Source organism: Macrosteles quadrilineatus, unplaced genomic scaffold, assembly GCF_028750875.1.
Source record: "Macrosteles quadrilineatus isolate MER2022 unplaced genomic scaffold, UCM_ALF_1.0 Scaffold_3__2_contigs__length_128488019, whole genome shotgun sequence".
NCBI lineage: Eukaryota > Metazoa > Arthropoda > Insecta > Hemiptera > Cicadellidae > Macrosteles > Macrosteles quadrilineatus.
In genome coordinates, this window is record NW_026542596.1 from 100,944,219 (window position 1) to 100,968,107 (window position 23,889).

The window sequence follows — 23,889 nt, forward strand, 5'->3', positions numbered from 1 at the left end:
GCTTGTATTTACTCTTTTCGAAATAACTGTAAAATTGTATTCTTAGCAAAAAAGTGACACTAAAATAAGTAGTTTAAAAAAATTTATTAAATAACTTTTGGTTAAAATTTAACATTTCCCACCCTGCTTACCACAGACGTTAGTCAAGAGATGGAAAGAAAATAATACACCCAGTCCAACTCACCTTATCTTAACTCAAACATTCTATAAAAAAGTTAAGACAGTAATAAACTCCCACAAAGCCAAAACATCAAGTGGAATTGGTGAGTTTTCCTCAAAGATAACAAAGAATTGCTCTCAAGAACTCATCTCACCTCTGGTTAATCTCATAAATTAAGCTACACCAGGAGCAAGACCCTTCTACTCACTAAAGGAATTTTATGAACATTCTGTGAATTAAAATGTACTTTAAATTACTGTCTACAGTGGTTTAATTGAATTACTTCTTTGTTTTCATCTTTAACACGGCCATGGAATACTACTTCATGGTAGTGAATCTGCTATCGCAGTTACCAAGCAAAACCATGCGAATGATATTTTGTCTCAATTCTAAAACAAACCCTCCAAAATTGTGTTTGCATAGTTATTGGGGAGAATGGTAAATAATTACAAAGTTAAATTTGTAACATAAATCTGTCTGTTTATTCACCCTTTTACCATTTTTTACACTTCCAAATTTAATAAAACAATTCCCCCCTTGATAACAATTGTACAATAACATAATATTGCTTTTGATATTGCTATACTGTAAAAAAACAAAAACAACCAAATACCCATAATGGAATAAATTTTTAACAAAAAATATTTATAGCTTTGGAGTGAACAGTTTTTGATAATACAACAAGTTATAGTTTATAATTAGTTTAACCACGTTTAACATATTTTTGCTAAAATACTTAACATATTTTTTGATTGAAAATATTAAAATGAACATATAGATGATTTTTATGTAAGTTATAGACACACTATGGCTCATTTCAACGTTAATTCCTACAAATAACGTTTTTATTGTATTGAGTTTTTTGAACAATTATTATTCTATTAAACATTAAACCTAGATGATATTTAGTTTCCAATAGTGATAACATTTTTCTATCGTTTGTTTTTGTTGACTATGCATTAAATATTCAGTAGGTATATTTTCAATGTTGTGTAAATATTAAAACTAAACAGTTCTGCTATTTAAAATGAGCATTAATATAATTTAAAAGGCAAGTTGTTTTATACATTTTTATTTTACCAGACTTTGGCTAAACAATGTTATTAAAATATTCTGAAGAATACATGTGGTCACCGACAGGGAAAAAGTACTTGAAAGTTATAATCATTACAATTACAACTAAAACAATCAATTGATTGGATTTGCATATATATTTATGAACAATTCACAAATTTCAATAAAAATTTGAGCAAGTAAAAAATTCAAAAATGTTTTTATTATATTTTCACTTTTTTGGTTTTTGTAAAGCTCTTTTAAACCTCCGTGATATTAAAAAAGGCATATCTTGGTTACACTCTAACAAATCTAACATTTTGAGTATTTTCAAAGCAGATGTAGAAGAAGAATGTATTCTGCTGAAGCCGTAGTTGCTATATTGTATAGTTGGGTATGGGTCTAGTACAGCACACCCTCATTAACCCGAACCATTAGATAACAGTTTGATAAAATGTCATCCATCTAACTAAGAAATGTGCCATTGTAAATTATGGAATTTTTTCCATAATTTACAATGCTTTAGATTAGGTTTACACCAGCATGTAAACATGGCATCACTAACTGCCTCAGTTATTAGTGCTGAGTCATGTTTGGTTTTCAAATCTTGAGTCTAAACCTAGTTCGCCACTGTAATGACCGTCAGTTCAGGTATAATATTCTAACGAGGAGGATAAACATGTTGGATTATAACAGTTGTGGTTAACATCTAGAAAACCAACGTTTGATTCTACCACAAAGGTCATATTACACACACTGTGCATATTAGCTATAATTATTCTTTAAACAAAACACTACGCTGCTAACAGTTTCTTGAGCTAAACAAATCGAGTGGCTTGGACTAGCGTTCCAGTGTGACTTGTGACAATGTTTACAGGGGCCGACTTGACACACTACTATCTGACGCCAGAAATGAAACAAATGATGGTGGCGCCAGCTCAAATGACGCACCAGCTCACATCTCAACTAAGAGGTAAGTCATTTGTGGTTCACACGCTCCATTTTTTGCACCACTAAAAAAGTTAAAATGACACTACTCCTACATGCTGATGTAAACCTCGCATTAACTAGCATTATTTCCAAGTTGAGAATACATTATTCAAGCTTTTTTCTGTACAAGGTGTTTCATTAAAAACAATGGTTACCCAAGTGGCCCTGGGACACCTTTTTTTATTACAGTTTGTTGGGTTTAATGCAGACAAGTTTAATTCCCAATTAATCCAGACTAATACAAGTCCAGTAGTGTAGTGGGGGGAAACGGCGTCCCCACTCCAATAATTCCAATAATTTATCAAATAGTTCTATATTGTAATAAGGGGTCTGTTTTTTTCCAGGGGGTGGGTGAGGATTCCAACACTGGAAAATTTACAACACCAAAGGGTACAACCTCAATAAATAATAAAATAACTTTTCCATCTCTTAACAATAGTTAAAGGTCTCAAACCATTTAAGATATTAAAAATAAACTGTAATATTTCAGCGTGTCAACATCAATATATGATAATTTATCGTTAAATAAAATAGAAAGGTTAATTTCAAACTTACTTTCTACTTCAAAACCTAAACCCCCGATATACATTAACGGCGGTGACTAAATAATACACGAATCACCTAATAAATAACAAAACTTAATTACACAACCATCAAACTATACATGGAATATATTTAACTGGAATGTAACAATTTTTTCTGATTTCAATAATATCTACATTACAACTAGATTAACACTAACAAGTGAGGTGAGGGTTTCATACTACGAACATCCCAAAAAGAATGTCTAATTGAGCAATAAAACTATAAAGTGACTTTATTGATTTCTGATTATAACGATGGTTGCACATCAGCTTATCGCTGGTAAGGTACTCTGTTTGATTGTCAAGATTCTGTCTTTGTCTCAACCTGAATTGCCATTTCAGGTCAACAGTTTAACATTGTGACAAGATTATCACCGTTGTATTTATTTTAGAACGTGGAATCAACATTGTCAAATAATAAACTAAATGGTGATTAAAGTAATGGGGAAGCTTGTTTTCTTTAAATTAACTTTCATATTTTGATTAGTGCTCTCATACGGAATTAAACCGCAAAAATATAACCTCTGCTGTCACTTAAAAAGGAGCACGTTACTTCCTTTGAGGAGCAAACTGTTTTCATGCATTAAAAATTAGTTGTATCTAACTGAACATCTAAGTTCTATCCGTAGAGTTTAATTTTATTCATACCACAACAAATTATTTATGACTTGGTCAATTCAGTATTATCGTTTTTCAAATTTTAAAATCAGAATCAGAACCACTTTAATATCATTTTTCAACATAACATTGCTGTAGACAACATCAAAGAACAAAATAAATACAGTAATATGCAGTATACTAGGAAAGAGTACAATGTACTTGTCAGATTATAATAGATATGTACTTTGTTTTGTTTTAGTAAACATTGATTACTGTACTTTATTAAGACATAACGGATGGAGTAAGATGCTTTGTGTAGCTTCATTACTGGCTAATACAACCTGATAATGTATTTGTATTGAAAGGATAGTTATCAAGGACATCTGAATCTAGATTTGAACGATAAAAAAACTACCGACTTTTCTATATGTCGAACTGGCAACCTTCAGGTTACTAGATAACTAATAATAAAACAAAAATAATAAACTTATTTCTAGAGAATGACAATTCAGGCTGGCAAATCAATAACACTAATGGTAAGCTTAAAACTAAAAACCTAAATGTGTAACAGTGTCACATAATCTACTATCACTGGTGACTTGATATGATTTGAAAGGCACAACATTTTGACCATGAGTATGATAAGGTGTAGGACGTAGTGAGATCCTACTGTAACAGATTGGAGCATTACATCATTCAACTACCAATGCATATAAACAACACACTATAAGGTAGGGTAACTAGACTAACAATATCGAGAAAAGATAAATAAGTGTTAGAAAATAAACCGAAGAAATAAACCTGAGTAGCAAAAATAACCGCAATCGTAAAATAAATACTTCAATTCCCATAAAAATTAGAAATGACTATAAAATTAGGTGACTAATCAAAACTTAAAACCTCTTAACACTAATGAGTAAAATAAAACAAACCGGAATGGTCCATCTACCTTTACACTATATAAATATAACAATGAGAAATCAACAAATATCATTTACGATAAATATGGAGTACATTCAACAATTGATAACAATAACAATAAAATTTCATGGACGGACGTTAAGGCGATATCTACAAGAGAACAGCCGCTCTATTGGGCTGAGACTGTCGGATATGTACATGTCTATATCTGACTGCTCGTGGGACTAGAGATTCCAGGCCAAACTACACGTACGTGTAGCCTAACATGCGACAACTGTGTTTACAAACATCGCTCTCATTGGGACGTGGTATGAGCATATTACTGACTTGAGCTTTGTTGAGCAACACACTTAATTGTTAACTTTCTTGATCACTACTAACAAAATCTTGGAGCTTTTCCCAAAAAGACAATTATGTCCCACAACACATACAGTGATATTTTCAGTAAAGTGAGATAGTGTGCTGTTTGTTTTATCAAACAAGTTAACTCGTTATTTCTGAAGTGATACATTATTATACATTCAAAACCATATGCAATGTAAAAAATTCTAGTGTTAAGATAATAAAAAAATATATCTCACTTATCTTAACTATATGACAAAACTGTTTAAAATTAAAAACAAATTAGAAAATAATAATTTTATTTTTAAATAACCAAAATAAACAACAAAAGTTATTTGTTATGGAATGGTTTAGCTATGTGTTATATAATATAACTCATTCTCCAGAAAACTCACGTTTTATGGATAGCAAACTAAAATGTATGTACAATACTCAAGTTTTAAGTAAAATGAAAAAGAAAACATTGAAGAACATAATAATACACTTGGAACTTTTTGAGAAATACAACAGAAATACTGTATTATAAATAAAATCAAACAAAATCGTGGATAATAATCACTTAAAGGTAGGGTAAAAATGGGTTAAGAAGAAGTATCATGGTTGAATTAAACAAAAACAAAATAACTCCCAGAAAGTAAAGAATCACTTGACAAGAGTATTAAACAGAAAATAATATCAATATTTGAGCATGTTAAAAGAAAATCTGAGTTAAAAAACAAACAAATTACAATATCAATTCTTCTTCTTCACTTAGGTGCGTATTTTAAACTGAACAAGAATGCAACGTGAGGTTAGAATGGAGTGAGATGATCTGTGTAGCTTTGTTACTGAATGAGGTCAGGTGTTTCATTAGGTCAGAGTCATTTAATTATCAAGGACAGCTGGGCCCAATTTTGAACCATATAAATATTGACATTCCTCAGGATCGAACTGGCGACCTTCTGATTGCTAAGGGAGCACTGTAACCACTCGCCTACCCAGTCATCTCAATTCATTACATTACTCCATGGATATGGTGAGTTTAAAAAATGAACTAAAATGTTAAGGTGTAAGAAGTTGCAGGTTCTACTATCCGGAATGTTGATTTGCTACATGTAGTGAACAAGTGAAACTGCTTTGATTATATTTTACATGATTCAACTTTGAAATAACTATAGATTAGTAACTTACTGATGTGTTTTGCTGAGAAGATGAGAGTTGAAGTCGTACACGTTGCAGCATTGCTCTCCGCAGATATTGCATTTCCACGGGTTAGAGTCGGAATGACAACCTTTGTGTAGAAAGTACAAAGTTTGGTCGGGAAATCCAATCCCGCAGAAGACACACTGTAGGGAAGCATTCCGTCCAAGAGTGGGAGACCTCCAGATGTTAGAGTCAGGAGAAGCTCCGTTGACATCGCCTCCTGAAGACGTTGGTCCCTCGGGTCTAGCTCGACCCATGGTGATGGCCGTCCCTCGTCTCTTGAGGTCGTCCCGTAAGAGTGACTTGAGTGGCGAAACTTTGATCAGAGTAGAAGTATAGCTAGAAGTGGCGGAATGTAGGCGAACTGGTTCTGAGACGTTTCTTTTCTCTTCATCCATTTCCTGTTTGATAGGGATAAGAGAGACGGAAGGTGTTACTTCCTGCTCGGCCCGCAGACTACTCGACGGAGCGTTGGAGTTGGAGTCGGCAGACTGAGGCGAGCCGGGGCAGTCGCCTGCAGTGCTGCCCTCCGCGCTGCCGTTCAACCTCACTAGCGGCTCAATAACTGACAAACAGCTGGAAGGTGTTTCCTCACGAGCCTATTAAAGAAACAATCAAAATTGAGAGAATTTAACTTTTTCATTTTCCATAAGATATTTTAAGGAATTTTTTGGACATGGTATTTTAAGGAACCATTCAACAAAAAATAAATAGTTATGGACTAAAAGAAGGACATTAAAATATGTCTTTAAAATCTAATAAAGTAAGACCTCAACAACTTGAACCTTGATATCTTGAATTTTTCATAATCCTGTTTAAACACTAGGAAATCACGATGTTAAGGTCATGCCACGCCGACATCCGCTGCGGGAGTACCGCACGCGGACGTTTTACCTCGAGCCATGTCACACCCATATATATATATATTAGGGATGGACGAGATTGGATTTTTAGTTCGAGACGAGACAAGACAAGATTTTTATTTCTCATAAAATTTCGAGACGAGATCGAGACGGGATTTCCCTTCTCATACACAACAGGAAATGCGCGTTCAAAATTTTTACCTGATTTTGTAACATTGTTAGATGACTGCTTAAATACAAAAATAATGATAATAGGCAAGAATATTTACAATATTTTATTAAAAAACATCAGCATAACATTTTTTTATTAATCACGCCTAACTTATTAAAAATGCCTACGATTTAGAAACATAGTGATATCAGTTAGGATAGAGTTCAACTTATCCTAAAATAAAATAAATCATAAAATAAAAGCAATATTAATTTTTATAAAATAGTTACTTGTTTTGACTTTTTATAGTAATAAAACATTCCTCACACTGCTTACACTTAACAAAACTTCTCAAATGTTATTAAAGTAATATTATTAAAATAATTAAAGTAATATTTACATTAAAAGAATTTATTAAATAAAAACGCCTTCGCAAAGGAAACGCAACTACAACACACTCCTGTATTGCGGTTATTGCATTGACTTTCTGCATGCGTTTAAAATTTTTTTTTTTTTAATTCTTGTCTCGATAAAAATCTCGGCCAAAAAGAAATCTCGTCTCGTGTAACGAGAATTATAATTTCCCGAAAATTTCCCGAAATTTCGAGACTTGACCATCCCTAATATATATATATATGAGTTACATATACTCATATACCCTTGAATATGGGCTTGTCGTGTTTCTAAGTCCAAAAGATCTCATAGAGGTTGTCAGCTTATCTGTTACGAGGAAAGTTTTAGACAGATCAATATTAAAATTACCAACAACTAAGATTTTTTGGTTAAAATTTACAAACATATCAAGGCATCTAGTCAGGTTCTCAAACAATAAATCCTGTTGATTAGTTGGGGGTCTATAACAGCAATGACGAGTATGATTTAATTTTCTAAATACAGTTTTCAAGCAGCTAATTCACACTCACCCTCCAAACAAAATTCAAGACACGTCTATTGTAGTGCTTCTTATTTTATTACAAATTTTCTAACAAAATACCGACACCATCTCTTTGCATTGATGATCGGCAGAAAGCAGCCACATTTGTATAACCATTGAGCTTAATCGTCTCAAACTCTATGTCTCTTATATTATGATCAGACAAATCACGTCATGCAATTCAATGAGTGTGTTTTACAGGAACACATAAAACATTTCTATTTTATCTGCAAGACCTCGTATATTTTGGTAAAGCAGTTTTATTTAAACAGACCACACTTGTACAAAAAATTACCTGTACAGTTTTTAGCCGAATGGCAAAAACCATATAATGTGAAGGAGTGTTAACTTAACTTGGTATTTTTTAAATGAAGCACACAAAATCATTTCTCAAAAAATGAAAAGGGCGATTTTCTTCCTAATCACCAAGATTTGTCACTAAACAAATTGTCAACAAAATTTGTTTTTTACTACTCATTAATACCAACTACACCAATACAAGTTGTGTTACTATTAGTTTATAGGTGTATAGAGTTGTTTACTTGTTCTAGTATTAACCTGTACTACGGTGGTTACCTGTGTCGGAGAGAACGGAGCTGCTGCAGGTGTGTCCGTCATGGATATCTCCACGTGAGGTGTGAGGAAGTGCATGGGTGGGGTGGCATTGTCAGCTGACCTGGCCCCCGTACTATCCCCACTGTCACTGCAGCCCCCCGCATTCACACTGCTCTCTACGGCCCCACCATTGGCACTGGGAGTCGGGCCAGGGTTGTCCAGGTCAATGCCGTGCCTACAACATACTGACTACGTTAGAACCCCACATATCTGACCATGACTGGAACGGCCCATGGTTGGAACTGTCAAAAACACTGCATGACTTGAACTCTCGTTTACACAGGTGTTTACACCTGTGACCGTGACAACGCCTGTGATCAGCCTTTCAGTGAATCCAACGGGCTCGGCGTTATCACCACAGTCAGAAAACAAGTAGACGGTCGGATATCCTGAGGTGTTGGTTTTGCTGAGGTTGGATATGAGAAGTTTGACTGTATTTGCAAACTTTATATAACTGGAACTGCCAAAAACACTGCATGACTTGAACTCTCGTTTCACAGGTTTTCTCTTCCTGTGACCGTGACAACACCTGTGATCAGCATTTCAGTGAATCCAACAGGCTCGGCGTTATCCTGCAGAGAATCTTATTGAATCTTGACATAAGAACATTGGAGTCTGGTTTGCAATTGAGTGAATAAATACTGAAGACATCAAATTTGATGGTAATGCTGATGGAATATAAGATAGGTAGGGGGTGCAAACAACTGTATGCCAATTAAAAATTACCTATTAAAAAAGTGGACTCGTAAACTCTTCATGGAGCCAGCTCGATAGCTGCACAGTGGACAACTCTTGATCATGTCATGCTGGCCGACGTGTTCGTTCTGGAAGTGCGCTCGCATTGCAATCTGCCGCTGAAACCCTCTGTTGCAGATCGGACAGTGGTAAGGCAGTGTCTTGGTGTGGGTAGTGAAATGTTCTGCGAGATGGTCCTTCCTGAAGAATCGCTTCTGACACACCCGGCACTCGTAGGGCTTCACCTAAAAGAGTTATTTTAATTAATAACCTTTGACCATCAAATCCCGTTATATAAACCATCCTAGATAACAAACCTCAATTTAAAACTGAACGAAAATAAAAATAAGTTTTGTACGTGATAGCTCAATTCATTTCATATTTCACTCAGGGTGGTTAAGTAACTACAGTATATCCCTCTTAACCGACCTCGCATTAACCGATAATCGGATTATGCGCCTTTGATGGTAAAATATTACAGTTTATTGTAACCGACTTTGCTTTAAAAGCAGTTAGGTTTAACATCCGCTTTCTAGGAATCTCGGCATTTCCGCTCCCACGCTCGGCGATGGGAACCATGATATGCTTATCTCCACAGGATGTGACAAAGAATAAGTTATTTTGTATTTATCCCAAAAATATTGCATATTGCCAGTTTGTCATCATCATTCGTAGCGTGAGCACATCTGTTCTGATTTGTTATCTGTGGGGCAAATTTATAAAATCGTAAGTGCGTTACGATTTTGATAAATGGCAAAAATGATAAATGGCAACTTGTAGGGTGGGCAGGACGACTCCATGTTCAGGATTGTTTTTGTGACTCGAGCCTCCAGTGAGAGGCTATAAATTAACAACCTGTCTCGTAACAAAATTGTTGCTTGTATCTACAATTCCAACAAAAGTTCTGAAGGTACTGTATTACAATAGATTTGGAAAGTCAATTAATATTAATTAATATTGCAGTACAGTACTAAGAATTGTTATTGACTCTTGCCTACAACTATACTTTATTCCACTGAAAGTATTTGAGTTAACCGTTTTGTGTTTATTTGTCCTTTTCTGTCAATACAATAAAAAGGAGATAAGTATAGTTTATTTTATAAATAATGCAAGTACAACTTCAAAATAATGATTATATAAATTCCACATTGTAACGTCTCACAATGTGTGAAATGTGAGATATAATGTTAAGTTATACAGAGCCACTATGTGTAAGTGTTATTTGGTCGCAGCACTCTTAAAATAAGGTGCCAGACAACTACCAAATATGCGTGCTTGTTTAGTGTTAAGCCGCAGCACCAGCGGTCAGCCGGGGCCTGACAAATGCTTTGTATGGAGTTAAATTGTTAGTGCCACTACTTGTACGTGTTATTTCGGTCGCAGCACTCTTTAAAAAAGGTGCCAGACAACTACCGAATGTGCGTGAGTGTTGAGTGTTAAAGCCGCAGCACCAGCGGTCTGCCGGGGCCTGACAAATGCTTTGTGTGTAGGCCTATTCTAATTTCTATCCTACTTACTTGTCTAATTCAAATTACCTTATTAATATTTCAAATGAGTACACAATTGGGACTGACCTTATTCCTTGTTTTTATTTTCTTTTACAAATACAAATTTGATTACTATTGATTATTGTTTTATTTGCGCCTGGCAAATGGTTTAAACCCGCAGCGCTGACTGTCAACTCGTGAAGTGTACTGAAGACTGGCCCGTGGACTGCTGTATTTATACCCGATTTGGTTGCTATGGAGACCATGGAATGTTCTAGAACTTTAAACCCAGATGTTTCCACCAAAAGTTATCTTCCTTTTCCGGCAGCCTGACGTCATCGCTGCCCGCTTGATCGTCGTTGATCCAACAGCTGCTGTCGGCTGGAGCTGGAGCTCGAGCTGTCAGAGAAGCTATTGTAGACTAATAAACAAACATTCAAACAAATGTAATAAATAAATATGTTTTAATTATTTAGTTAGTTGTTAAATTTACATGTTTATCCCTTTGAGTGTGAAATAAAATAGTAATGTACATTCATAACTGTTATTGTGTTGCTGAAATATTTACAATGGATAACCTAACCTAAATACGGTAAGTGGGTAAGCTAACCTAGGTACGGTAAGTTGGTAGAAATATTATTGGTTACCACTATTCACAAAATAAACTATTAGAAACATTATTACATTATTAATTTAAAGAACATTAAGAAATATTTTAACTATGAAAATGCGAAATAGGCCTAACTTTTATTACAATTGATCTAACAAAAACCTAACCTAGCCTAGGCATAACATAGCCTACAATGGTTAAATTAAATTGAAACATTACATTGTCCCCTAATTTGAAAAATAAAAATTAAATATTTACATATATACAAAAAATTATACAATACATAGTCTTTTTTTATTTTGAAAATTACTCCTCTATTTCCATATAATTTGGTCTTAAGTCCAAAATGTCTTCGTCATCATCTTCGTCAATTTTTATCAATTTATACTCATTGATTTGTGGCTCAAGCCAGTGCATTAAATTCACATTTAGAACCATTTCCGGAAAAGTGTTTGTTAGCACTCCATCATTTCTTCCTTTGAAATTTTGTATTCGTATTCCTTCTTCCTCTTCTTTCCTCATTTCTGGTTCTTCTTCTATTTCCTTTATTCTCCTCCTTTTCCATTTGCTCTTCTCCTCTTCTTCCTTTCTTTTCTTCTCTTCTCCTGTCTTCAGTTCTTCATTTTTCATATTTTCTTCTTCTAACATTCTCACTTCTGTCTGGGCTGTTTTTATCACTTCATTTTCAATGATTTCTGAAAATTGTTCCGATTCTAACTTCCATCCTAATGTTTCTTCTAATTGCTCCATACTTTGCCGTTCCAATATTTTCTCTTCTCTATCTTCTTCATCTATATGACTAATTTTGTTGATTTCTTCAGAAATTTCTTCTCTACTTAATAGATTGTCTTCCTTCTCATTCATACTTGGGGTGAAATCTTCTTTTTGTAATATATTGCACCTTATGCTTTGAATGGGATTATTGTTGAATTTAATGCTTTCTTTTCCTATAGTAGCATAGTTTTGATTTAAATTTATAACCATGTTCAGTTCTTTCATCGTATCGATTCCAATTATTATTTCCTTAATCAAGTTTGGTATAATCAAACATTGAATTTGTGTACTTACTGAGCCTATTTTTGCATTTATTAAGATAATACTCTTAACTCGCTGGGACTTCTGATTCACTGCTGTAGTTATTATAGTATTTGTTAATGGAAATTCTTCATATTTTCCTAAATTGTGTTTATTTTTTAAAAACCATTCCCTTTGCATACAAGTAACAGTGCTTCCAGTGTCTAATATACACACTGTACTTACTTTTTCAAAATTAATGTCAATTTCTGGTACATGATACATGTGTTTAGTTTCTTCAACATTATTGATGTTGTCATTTAGTAAGAATTCTTTGTCGACATAAATATTATTTATAGGCCTAATATTTTCTAATTCATTTTGCACTGAAAATTTAAGTGTCTTGTCCGGTGATGTCAAAATTTCCCTTAGGCCTGCATTATTTCCAGTGCTATCTAGTTTAAATATTTTTGTTTAGGTTCTTCTCGGTTACTATCTCCTGGTTTTTGATTGTGATCATAGCTGTTTCTATTTCCATAATTATTTTGGAAATGATCCCTCCTATTTTCATTTTTCTTTTCAAAATAGTGTCTGTCCCCTGATGGCCTGTGATTAAATGAACCTCGTTGATCCATGTTTCTTCCTGATGGTCTGTGACTGTATGAACTTCTTCGTTCTACATTCCTTTCTGCCTCGTTCCGTATAGATTCGTTAATTTCTATCGTATCTTCTCTACTTAATAGTTCCTCCATTTGATGTATTGAAACTATGTTTTGCACTCTGGAGGCCTGTTGAATTGTTTCGTCAAAATGTCGAACAAGGCGACGAACTATTTCCCTCTCTGTGAATTTTGGTGTCATATTTTGCAACAGTATTACTCTGTCGATGAAATACTCTGTTCTTGTCAGTCCCCTTCTTGGTATGTATTTTTCTAAGTCTAATTTAGTTTTAATCCCATCTTGAATCTCCTCATTCCAATATTTGTTCATAAAATATTTTTCAAAGTCTTCAATATCGTGTACTGAAGTCCTAACTAGATCCCACCATCGTGCTGCAGTTCCTTCCAAGCATATATCTAGGATTTCTTCTAAATTCAGTGATTGTTCATCCTGTGAAAGCCTTCGTTCATTTTCCCTGTTATAATAGTTTTTCAGCCTAGAAAGGAATTGATTTGGGTTTTTTGATTTTCCATTGAATTTTGGTAAGTCTTTAGCTATGGTGCTAGGACATGTGATATGTAGGCCTACTGGTTTCCCACTATTCCCAGCTTTTAACTTTGCCTCAAATTCCTTATTGATTCTTTCCTGATTCTCTTGAATCATTGCGATTCTTTCCTCAATATGGTTGTGTACTTCTTCCCTTAATTCTGTTATTTTTGTATCAAATTTGGATTCGATTTGTCTTATTTCGATGGTCAGATCCTTCCGAACTTTTTCTATTTCTTGTTTAGTTTGTTTAAATTGTGACAATACTTGTTCTTTAAACTCTTCAAGTGTCTGTAATATAGGCCTAATTATTGTTTGGTCCATGTTTGTGTGCTGTGTTCTACTGGGACTTGTTACGTTACTATGATTTAGATTGTCGCCAGACGCTAAATTTTGATTGTCGATACTGTATAAGTCATCTCCGGGATTGTCATTATTAGGACTTAATAATTCTTCCATATTGATTTCGTCTAATTGCCGGCTCATATTTAAGTGTGCTTCTTGTGCTCTAAGTGTAGGTGTTATGTATTTTCGTAAATTATATCTCTGCATCAAAATAATCTATAGCCGTGATAAAATCAAGCCACCTAGTTGGGCGCCAATTTGTAACGTCTCAATGACTTAAATCTGAATTTCATTTAATTGTATTTATTTTATTTTGTATTTTTATCAAAGTTTCTCAGGGATGGGTTCTTTGCCACGTGACTGATTTTATCCTAACTGCAGAATGTGTGAAATGTGAGATATAATGTTAAGTTATACAGAGCCACTATGTGTAAGTGTTATTTGGTCGCAGCACTCTTAAAATAAGGTGCCAGACAACTACCAAATATGCGTGCTTGTTTAGTGTTAAGCCGCAGCACCAGCGGTCAGCCGGGGCCTGACAAATGCTTTGTATGGAGTTAAATTGTTAGTGCCACTACTTGTACGTGTTATTTCGGTCGCAGCACTCTTTAAAAAAGGTGCCAGACAACTACCGAATGTGCGTGAGTGTTGAGTGTTAAAGCCGCAGCACCAGCGGTCTGCCGGGGCCTGACAAATGCTTTGTGTGTAGGCCTATTCTAATTTCTATCCTACTTACTTGTCTAATTCAAATTACCTTATTAATATTTCAAATGAGTACACAATTGGGACTGACCTTATTCCTTGTTTTTATTTTCTTTTACAAATACAAATTTGATTACTATTGATTATTGTTTTATTTGCGCCTGGCAAATGGTTTAAACCCGCAGCGCTGACTGTCAACTCGTGAAGTGTACTGAAGACTGGCCCGTGGACTGCTGTATTTATACCCGATTTGGTTGCTATGGAGACCATGGAATGTTCTAGAACTTTAAACCCAGATGTTTCCACCAAAAGTTATCTTCCTTTTCCGGCAGCCTGACGTCATCGCTGCCCGCTTGATCGTCGTTGATCCAACAGCTGCTGTCGGCTGGAGCTGGAGCTCGAGCTGTCAGAGAAGCTATTGTAGACTAATAAACAAACATTCAAACAAATGTAATAAATAAATATGTTTTAATTATTTAGTTAGTTGTTAAATTTACATGTTTATCCCTTTGAGTGTGAAATAAAATAGTAATGTACATTCATAACTGTTATTGTGTTGCTGAAATATTTACAATGGATAACCTAACCTAAATACGGTAAGTGGGTAAGCTAACCTAGGTACGGTAAGTTGGTAGAAATATTATTGGTTACCACTATTCACAAAATAAACTATTAGAAACATTATTACATTATTAATTTAAAGAACATTAAGAAATATTTTAACTATGAAAATGCGAAATAGGCCTAACTTTTATTACAATTGATCTAACAAAAACCTAACCTAGCCTAGGCATAACATAGCCTACAATGGTTAAATTAAATTGAAACATTACAACATGAATAGCAATTCATTATGTTATGTTTTTAGGGATTGCCCGTTTTAACCAACTTTTTGAGTTATCCGACTTAGGTCCAACCCCATTAGGGCCAGTTAAGAGTGGGTCTACTGTATCTATGACTGTAAAGCTCATCAAATATTTAGATAAGACAATTTTGAAGTTTGAGAACCTAGCTTATTTATTGTCCTTTTAAACGGTCCTAGCTATAGAAAATGCTAATCTTAGGAACTGTATAGCTTCTTGATTAGGATTTTAAGGGCCATATTGTAAAAACAGGTAAACATATACAAGAAGGATGTATACAAAAATAAAATGAAAGCTCAATAGAGCAATGGGGGAATTGCGGCACCATCTTCAAAATGAATGCTTCGAATTTTTCGTCTAGTTCCCCGTAGCCTAAGCGAAACTGCTCGAATGATGGAAAGCTGGCTTTGGATCCTCAACCATCCGATAATTTGGGAGTATGGTTTTCTCCATTTTACAGCCAGAGCTTAGCTTGTTCTCCTCTGAAACGCTTCATATTCTTTGTGAGGGACTCCTTCCGTGGAACATATTAATGGTGTGAAGCTTCCTCTGATGTCTTCGGCTGCTTTGTCATATTTATTGTGTTATTGAATATACAAGAAGGATGTACAGTAAATAACAATAAACAACGTTGTTAGATCTGTATATAAATGCTGAATCTCATAAGGTCTCCTTTATGGATTCCAGACAAACCGTTGGTTCTAGAATGATGAAATAAAGTTATTTTATTTAAAATTACCGTCTTGTAAATATTTACAGTGCGAATGGTGTTGGGAAACCTATTTTATTTTATCATAGGCTAATATTATATTCCTATCATTAATTTAGCGGCATAGGTGACCCCACTCCTTTCCTATATACATATTCTGCCTATAAAATGCATACTTAAAGTTTCTCACTGTCCTTATAAAGTTGTTAATTGATTACCCCTGTGTGTCGCATCTTATGACGCCGCATGTTGGCGCCGTTGGAGAACTTCATATTGCAAACATCACACTCAAACATCTTGCGGCTACGATGGTCGCCGTCGGCCGTGCCTTGACACTGTGACATGTGAGTCATCAATGCTCCGTGACTCAGGGTCTCGTAGTTTTCACACTTCTCACATCTGTGAACCTGTCAACATACAACGTCTTATTAGTGAAGAAAATCCAGTCGGTGTGCTTCATCTGTAAGTATGAAGATGGAGTTTCCTAGCACTACATTGTATAATGTGGTGGTTAATACGGAGAGGACAAGGTTTGGGGAAATTTGGTTAAATGTACAGTATGCTATAGCATAACACATCTACCCTAGCCATAATGTTCTACCACTGCACCTAAACAATAGAAAAACGTAAATTAATCAAAAAATTGTACAATAAAATCGTCATACGGGATTCCCCTAGTCTACATTAATTTTGTAAGTCTAAAATTCTACTAAAGTTCTATTACTGCATAACATGTTTTGTAATACTTTGATGAAATTGTGTTCTAAAATACGTTCAATGCAACTAAATAACATTCTATTGTTAAATCAGTGAAACATCTGGCTCGACCATGTTGCGCATTCCTCATCACAGAACAAGTGTTTATAATAAATCATTTGTAGTCTTAGCATACCGCCTATGGAATTCCATAGTCGATGCCATTAAATCCATAGAAAACCGATCCCGACTGAAAGCGAACCTGAAAGAATATTGGTCGTCGCGTGGCGGGATGGCGTGCATTAGGCCTAGGTGCAGCAAAGAGTGTATTGGTGTGTGACTGTATGCTATGTTAGGGAAAAAGAAGAAATGTATGTTTTATGTTACAAAGTTTGTAATTTACTTTTGTTCATGACATGTTGTAGGCTATCATTATTAATACTATTATTATTAATATTATATAGTGGTTAACTGTAAGACAGGACCTCATAGTTGCCCCAATAAAGAAGCATTTTCATTTAATTTAATTCCATTTCATTTCATATATCTCAGTATCAAAGGAACTCCTTAATACAAAGTAAATTATACTTTTTAAATTTGAATTCATGTTTTACACCTTGTAACAGTGGCTCCTACTTTTAACTAATTTCTAAAAGTAATTAGAAATGTAAAAATGCCTTTGCATCTTACACTTTTTTTAACTGTGGTTAACACTCTTTATTAGTACATAGGTGAATTAAGAGGGACTAGAAATGTAAAAACTCCTATCTGTTGTTCCTAATTAAATAAAACAATACATCAGTTAACAACTGAGTAACTTTTGACCTTAGAACACTTTATTTAACTACATTTTAAACCAATGAGAAAACTACCTTACTATGCAATTTTAATTCAATCTATTAAATATTCAAATCCCTGTACAGATTAAAAAATAACAGTTCAAACCTTTCTAGTCAGTAGGCCTATTTTGGGTTTCAACCATATCACAAGTCAGTTACAAAATGCAAAAGAGTGAAAACTAAATTTTACAACTCGGTTTCAAATTGCAAAAATAGTTGAAGAGTCAATACACATCACATGGTAAAGTGTTAACATAAAGCAGATATACAGACACTTGTTATCTCTGTTGAGCTGGTCAGCTGTTGTATCATCAACTCTGACACTGTTATCAGTTCAAGGTCGCTGTCTGACTGAAGCTCTCAAACAGACTATTTACCAAGCAAACACACAGTGGAGTTTACTTTAAGTTCAAACGCAGTATGAAATATCTCCTGTGACCATCCACTTACAGTATACAATTCGCATTTTGTTCTTCAATAAAATGTATTGTTAAAATATAGCAGTTGTTAAATGTCATAACCTTAGGTAGTGATGCTTTGTGAATGATTTATATGGTGAACTAGTATTCAAATAAATTTTGTTGAGCCATATTGTTCACTATTTCGTTAAGGATTAATTGGATTTACTGATAAAAGTTACTCTGCAATCCTCGAGAATTTTTAACAATTGCATAATTATTGTCCCTGCACAGGCGCAAGACCTATGTGGAGTAAATAAAAGGTTTAAACATTAAAAGCAAATAGGCTATTGAAACTTTATCATAAGTAAAATTTACCGTTGCTTATTACGGTGTAACAAAGAATCAAAAGGTTAAGTAAGTAAAAATAACCAAACATCTAGGCCCATATATAAAAGAGAAATGAGAAGCACACATATATTAAACAAGCCAAGGCACGTCGGTATAGAATGGAGTGAGTTATACCACTGTTTAGAGGTGGCTGTGGTTTACGGTATAGGCCTACGTAGCTTCTCTTCTGGCTATAATATGAGTGAAGTGTAGAATTTTGTGAGATGATCTTTAAACCTTTTAGCGAATTTCCCATATAGGGAATAAGCTATTACCGTAGTACTCATGGTAAGACCTGGATGCGGGACCGATTTTTTTTCGTTTTGAGGTCCTTAGAGGTCAAAAACATTATCCGTTCAAATTTATATATATATGTACCCGCGGGCTTTGCCCCGTTTAACTTCTTAATTTTCAAGATGAGCTCGTTCGCATGGCTAAATCACGTCCTGGTTGAAGTTAGTTCACTACGCTCACACACCTTTTATTAGGTTGGAGCTCCTTCGCTGCGCTCACTTGCCTTCAGGTTAGCTCGTTCGCTACGCTAACTCGCCTCCAGGTTGAAGTTCGTTCGCTACGCTCACTCACCTTTTGGTTGCAAATTAGCTGTTGTCATAAATATAAAAAAATAATAGTGCTGCACTCTGTTTGCAATCCTTGTAACTTTAATGCTATTGAACATCATAGAACAGAACCAACTTGTTTAATTGAAACAGCTGATAAGATTCATTAATTCCTTTTAAATATGAAAAATCATAAGGTTAACATGGGAAACTCCAGAGCCACTGGGGCGGAGCCCGAGAGTCCGATCAGAATAAAAACAACTTAGTTTTCCTATTTAATGCCCAAAGAATCCGTGTACCAAATTTCAGCCTCCTAGGTAAATGGGAAGTGGGAGAATTAGTGATGAGTGAGTGAGTGAGTGTGTCAGTGAGGGCTTTGCCTTTTATAAATATATAGATAGATATGTTTACTTTGATTAAAAAGGGCCCTTTAATTACGGTTTGTGCCATTGTTTATACAAAAGTATTTTTCAAGGAAGTTTCTCATCAAGCTCATTCATTCAAGAAAGCGGATGATAGGTGGGGGCTTGGTTTGGTCTTCTTATCAGTTTTAAGTTATATAGACTAGGTGTTCCCCGTCGACTTCACCTAACATAGTTTTATGTTTCATTACTACTATACCCACTGAAGTTGTTTGCGACGGGCTAAAAGACTTTTTGTATTAATTTAGATTATTATTATTAGAAGTTTTTGAAGAGACTGTAGGAAAAGGACGCAACACATCATTGTGAGGACAGAGAAATGTGAGCAAAAATGTAAACAAATCATCTGATCAGCTGTTATGATCTTGTCTTGGTCAGAATCTCTATTGGGAATTGGCCAAGTACACAGGTTTGCCCCTGCGGCAGTTGCCCCCCCCCCCCCCTCTTTGCAAAAGAGGTTCTCATTGGTTTCTGACCAGGACCCCCGAGACACTAGTCATAGTTACTTTGCAACCCATAAGGCCAATGTTAAATTTTAAAAATTTCAAATGAGTTGTGTAGCAAAATGCAAATTTTCCTAAGGTAGTGACTGTCACCAATCACGTTTTTAGGGTTATTAGCCTGTAATTCCAAAATTTAATCAAAATCCTCCTGCTGGATTTCGAGATATACTGTACGGCCTATATTACAGACATAAAAACAGACATAGCTTGTATTAGAGTAGGCTATAAGATAGAGATACGATCATAGAAAATATAAATAAATAAATAAAATACTAAACACATTAAAAACAGTTTGGCCTAATCTAAGATGAACAGTACACTACCACCAGCTTCATAAAACTCATCAATATGGTAATTTACAGAAAATAGATTTCAATTGACCAAACTACAATTACTGTAATTTTGTTTTTATTTCTTGAAGTTGATAGTGTTCGAGCATTACCAAGCATTAAGCTTAACAAAACTAAACTTAAATTTTACTAACAAGAGCCAGCTACCTTAAACATTTGTAGGTACATAGAAAAGAAGAAATGGTTCATAAGGTATCCTGCATTTAGTCAAAAGAAAAATTAATGCTTACAGGAATAGTGCCATCACAAGAGTCGTAGTTGGTGTTGAGGCTTCCGTCGCCATCTCCGTCCCCATTCTCTTCTCCGTTACTATTGGCTCCATTGTCCAGCGGCATGGAGTCCACTTCAACATCAGCTGTGTGAGGATTCTCCATCACACAACCTAGCTCCGCCATCTTTCTTTATGGTTTCAGTTGTTAACTCCTGTAAAGTAGGCAGGCCTACAATTAGTCTTCAGCTCAACCCTTTGTGTTTCATTTGTTGATTGAACTGACAAAATTTCTCTTACCAGAAAGAATTAATAACAAGGCTTATTGATTAAAAGCGGAAAGCCTTTTCTTTTAAGACAAATGACGGGAAGCAGGCTTCGAGTCAGTATTTCCTCATCTTAGATTATGCTATGCCTACCTACTACTATATTTTTGTATAAATAGCCTAGATTAAATTCTTATTGACCTACTTTGAAAAATGTTTAATACCTAGACTCACAAGGAAATCTTAGTAGCCTACTTGTTAGAACCCGGACCCCAGCTTTAACATTCTAAAATTACTTTTGTGGAACTATTTGCAACCGTTTTCCGGTAGATGTTTAACAGTTAAAAACGTAATAGGTACTTGATTGCGGGATACACAGTGGATTGTCGCGGAATTTTCAGGGTGAGTGAGATTGATTCTATTAGTTTTTGTGATACAGTGACTTGTAGCATTGCTATTGTTTTTTAGTGATGTCATGGTGGACCATACCGATTGGTTTGTGGTGTCTTTCTTTGAGAGCTCTTTGTTAATAACTTTCTTCTTGCCAGTTCAGTTAGGTGGTATAACAATGGCTGACGTAGGGCAGAGAAATTAGTTTTAGCTGGACAAAGAGTCTCATGTTTCGTTGTCGTTGCCGGGCTGCAATTGGCAAAGAGAGGAAGATACTATACCGGACAATACCTATAAGGTTTCTGTGCAGGCTTTTTCTATTTTAGAGAACCATTGGTCCAGGTTTAGAGAACTTTTTAAGGAAACCTCCGTGCAGTCAACTAAAATAGTGGCATTTCTGAGCGGGCATTACCGGCTCGTTCACCTTTTGTCAGTGTTTGTCATGAAAATGTTTTTATATTGACAAGATTGTGTCAAGTATAAGTTAGTTTGAGTCAAACTGAAACAAACATTTACTATGCTTTAAACTACAGGGATCCACCTTACTCTATTTTCATTTAGTCCTGTAGTGTGTTGAATAACCATAATTTAATAACACTGAATTTAAAATTGTCCAAGACAATTTAAGAGGTTTTAAGCATGTTGGATTTGTTGTTTTCCTTAAAAAAAAAAAAAACATTTAAGTTACCATGAAAATATCAATTATTGACCTTTCAATAATTGCAACCTTTAACTTAAAAATCTAAGAGACCTCCCGTGTTATCCGAGATTCTCAGTACCGGTAACCGAGGTGAGTGTACTGTATCCGGCAGTACCATCGTGGATTGGTAGCGTTCTCCCGAGAGGTTTTCATCAACCACATGGTGACAATTCTGCAGAAATTGGAAGTTTGGCAGTTGATGCAAAGTACAATCGCAGGCAAGCTATCTAGGGACAGTGAATATTTGGTGCCACTGACATGACCACAAAGAAGGCCTTCCTTATTTCTGTGGAATCGAGGGACTCTATGACATTGATATGAGAGTGAATCGTGGTACAACCATCGTCAGTGACTGCTGGAACACATATTTATGATAACCCAACCTAACATAACCGCCCCAGCACGCTGTACCTACTTGGCGAGTACATGTGGCATCTAGCAGCGGCGACGCAGCATTCAACAATCCTCGCCGACTTCGCTGCCTCCTGGGAGGCAGAACTCGAAGACCGCTAATTGTAATCTTGTCAAATTTGTACAGTAAGGCAATTAGGCTATAGTATGTTCTTTTTATTTTTAGTCAGCGGTAAAAATAATCCCTCAAAAATATGTTGCCTCCGGATAATACCAAAGTACCAAGTTAGGTTAATTAGGTTATTTAAGATCTGGAAGACTTTTATGGCCCATATCACATTTCCCTCTAACTTAATATCAACTTGTACACACTTAGGCTATTAACTTGCACAATTTCAAATTTTAGGAAGTGTGTTTAGGTCTGTGGGGTAAATTTTTGCCACAGGCTAAAGTATAATTAAGTACCTAAGTTATACATTAACATCCAAAGGCCTAAAACTTATTGCATTTTGAGATTTTTTATCTTAGATGGACTAGGGTACGGCCAACATTTATTAAGTCTAGGTTGATTTGGATTTACAATATTTTAGCACCTACTCATGGCAAAAGGGGAGAGTTCTCAATAATAGTCTGCCAAATGACTTGAAAGGATTATGACATGAAAATAGGGTTTTACAGGTTAAATCCAGCAGACCAAGCAGAACTTGGGCTCAAGAATGTAATAAAATACAAGCCATGAATGAATACAGAGTTTAAGTATTCAATCTAAAATATTTTAACAGAACAATGCAAAATCAGGTCAGGACAAGTCAAAATCATTAGATAGGAGTTGCTAACTGGGCTACCCTTACCCTAGTTTCGTGTCCTGAAAAAATGCTAGCCCTAATTATTACTAAATGACATTCCACTAACACTATTCTCGAGAGATGTATTACTCACATAATAACATGGAAAAAGTACGTAGAAAACCTAAAATACAAGAAAACGAAAACAATTTAGGCAAGTTTTTCTACAAACATTCCTTTACCAAACACGCAAACATTCATTCATTTCGTTTCACTACACAGTCCACACAACACACAACCTGGGCTGGGAACCTATCAACCAGAGCCAGCCGACAGCCATATTCATGAATTCATGTCATGTTGTTGATTTTAAAACAAAGGCGTTTACACTAAAATTTAGTGTATTTAATAATGAACAAAGGTATACACAATATTTTATACTATTATTAGTTGCGTATGAGGGTATGAGGACAGATAAAACAAAATAGAGTTTAGCAAACATAGTAACATAGACTACGCAAATAAGCCCAAGCTAGGGATTATATTTTATCTATAATAGTAATCATAGAAATATGCTCCTATTCAAGATCAGTAATGTATACTGAAGTTTGAAGGGGATACGTGGTTATCAGAATCAGACTAACCAACACAAGTACGAATGTTTTCCACGTATGTTTAACACACCTAAGAAAGTGCGTTTTATAAGTATGTTTTATCTATCGTTTTATCATGAAGAATTAATATGCCTAGGTGACCTTCATTAATCTCAGTAAGGCGTTTGACTGTGTCAACCGATGTCCTGCTCCGTAAGTTGGCATTTTAATGCTTGAAAACTGCTGAAGACCTAGCTAGCAACCGAAGACAGATGGTTTGTAGTAAAGTAAAGGTTGGTGGTCCTAGGTTGCCTTAAGCAACTGTGGGGTACCACCAGAAGGCTTCAGTCTTGGGCTTTCTGCTCTTCGGAAT

General features: G+C 35.1%; 1 protein-coding gene across 5 annotated transcripts; it reads right to left on the minus strand.

The window, feature by feature from the left end:
- Positions 1-625: 625 nt before the first annotated feature.
- On the minus strand, positions 626-23,206 carry LOC128988604 (zinc finger protein sdz-12-like). 5 transcript variants are annotated; one of them, XM_054410029.1, is made up of 7 exons: positions 23,078-23,206; positions 20,454-20,646; positions 16,284-16,472; positions 9,122-9,375; positions 8,357-8,570; positions 5,821-6,431; positions 626-4,053 (listed from the first exon to the last, which is right to left on the minus strand). In XM_054410029.1, the coding sequence occupies exons 2-7, from the start codon at positions 20,616-20,618 to the stop codon at positions 3,936-3,938; spliced, it is 1,551 nt and encodes a 516-aa protein (XP_054266004.1). In that variant the 5' UTR covers positions 20,619-20,646; positions 23,078-23,206; the 3' UTR covers positions 626-3,935. The 5 variants fall into 5 exon arrangements, with proteins under 5 accessions (XP_054266004.1, XP_054266002.1, XP_054266003.1 ...); XM_054410027.1 differs by having other exon boundaries at positions 626-4,056; XM_054410028.1 differs by having other exon boundaries at positions 626-4,056; positions 22,990-23,206.
- Between the last annotated feature and the right edge of the window lie 683 nt (positions 23,207-23,889).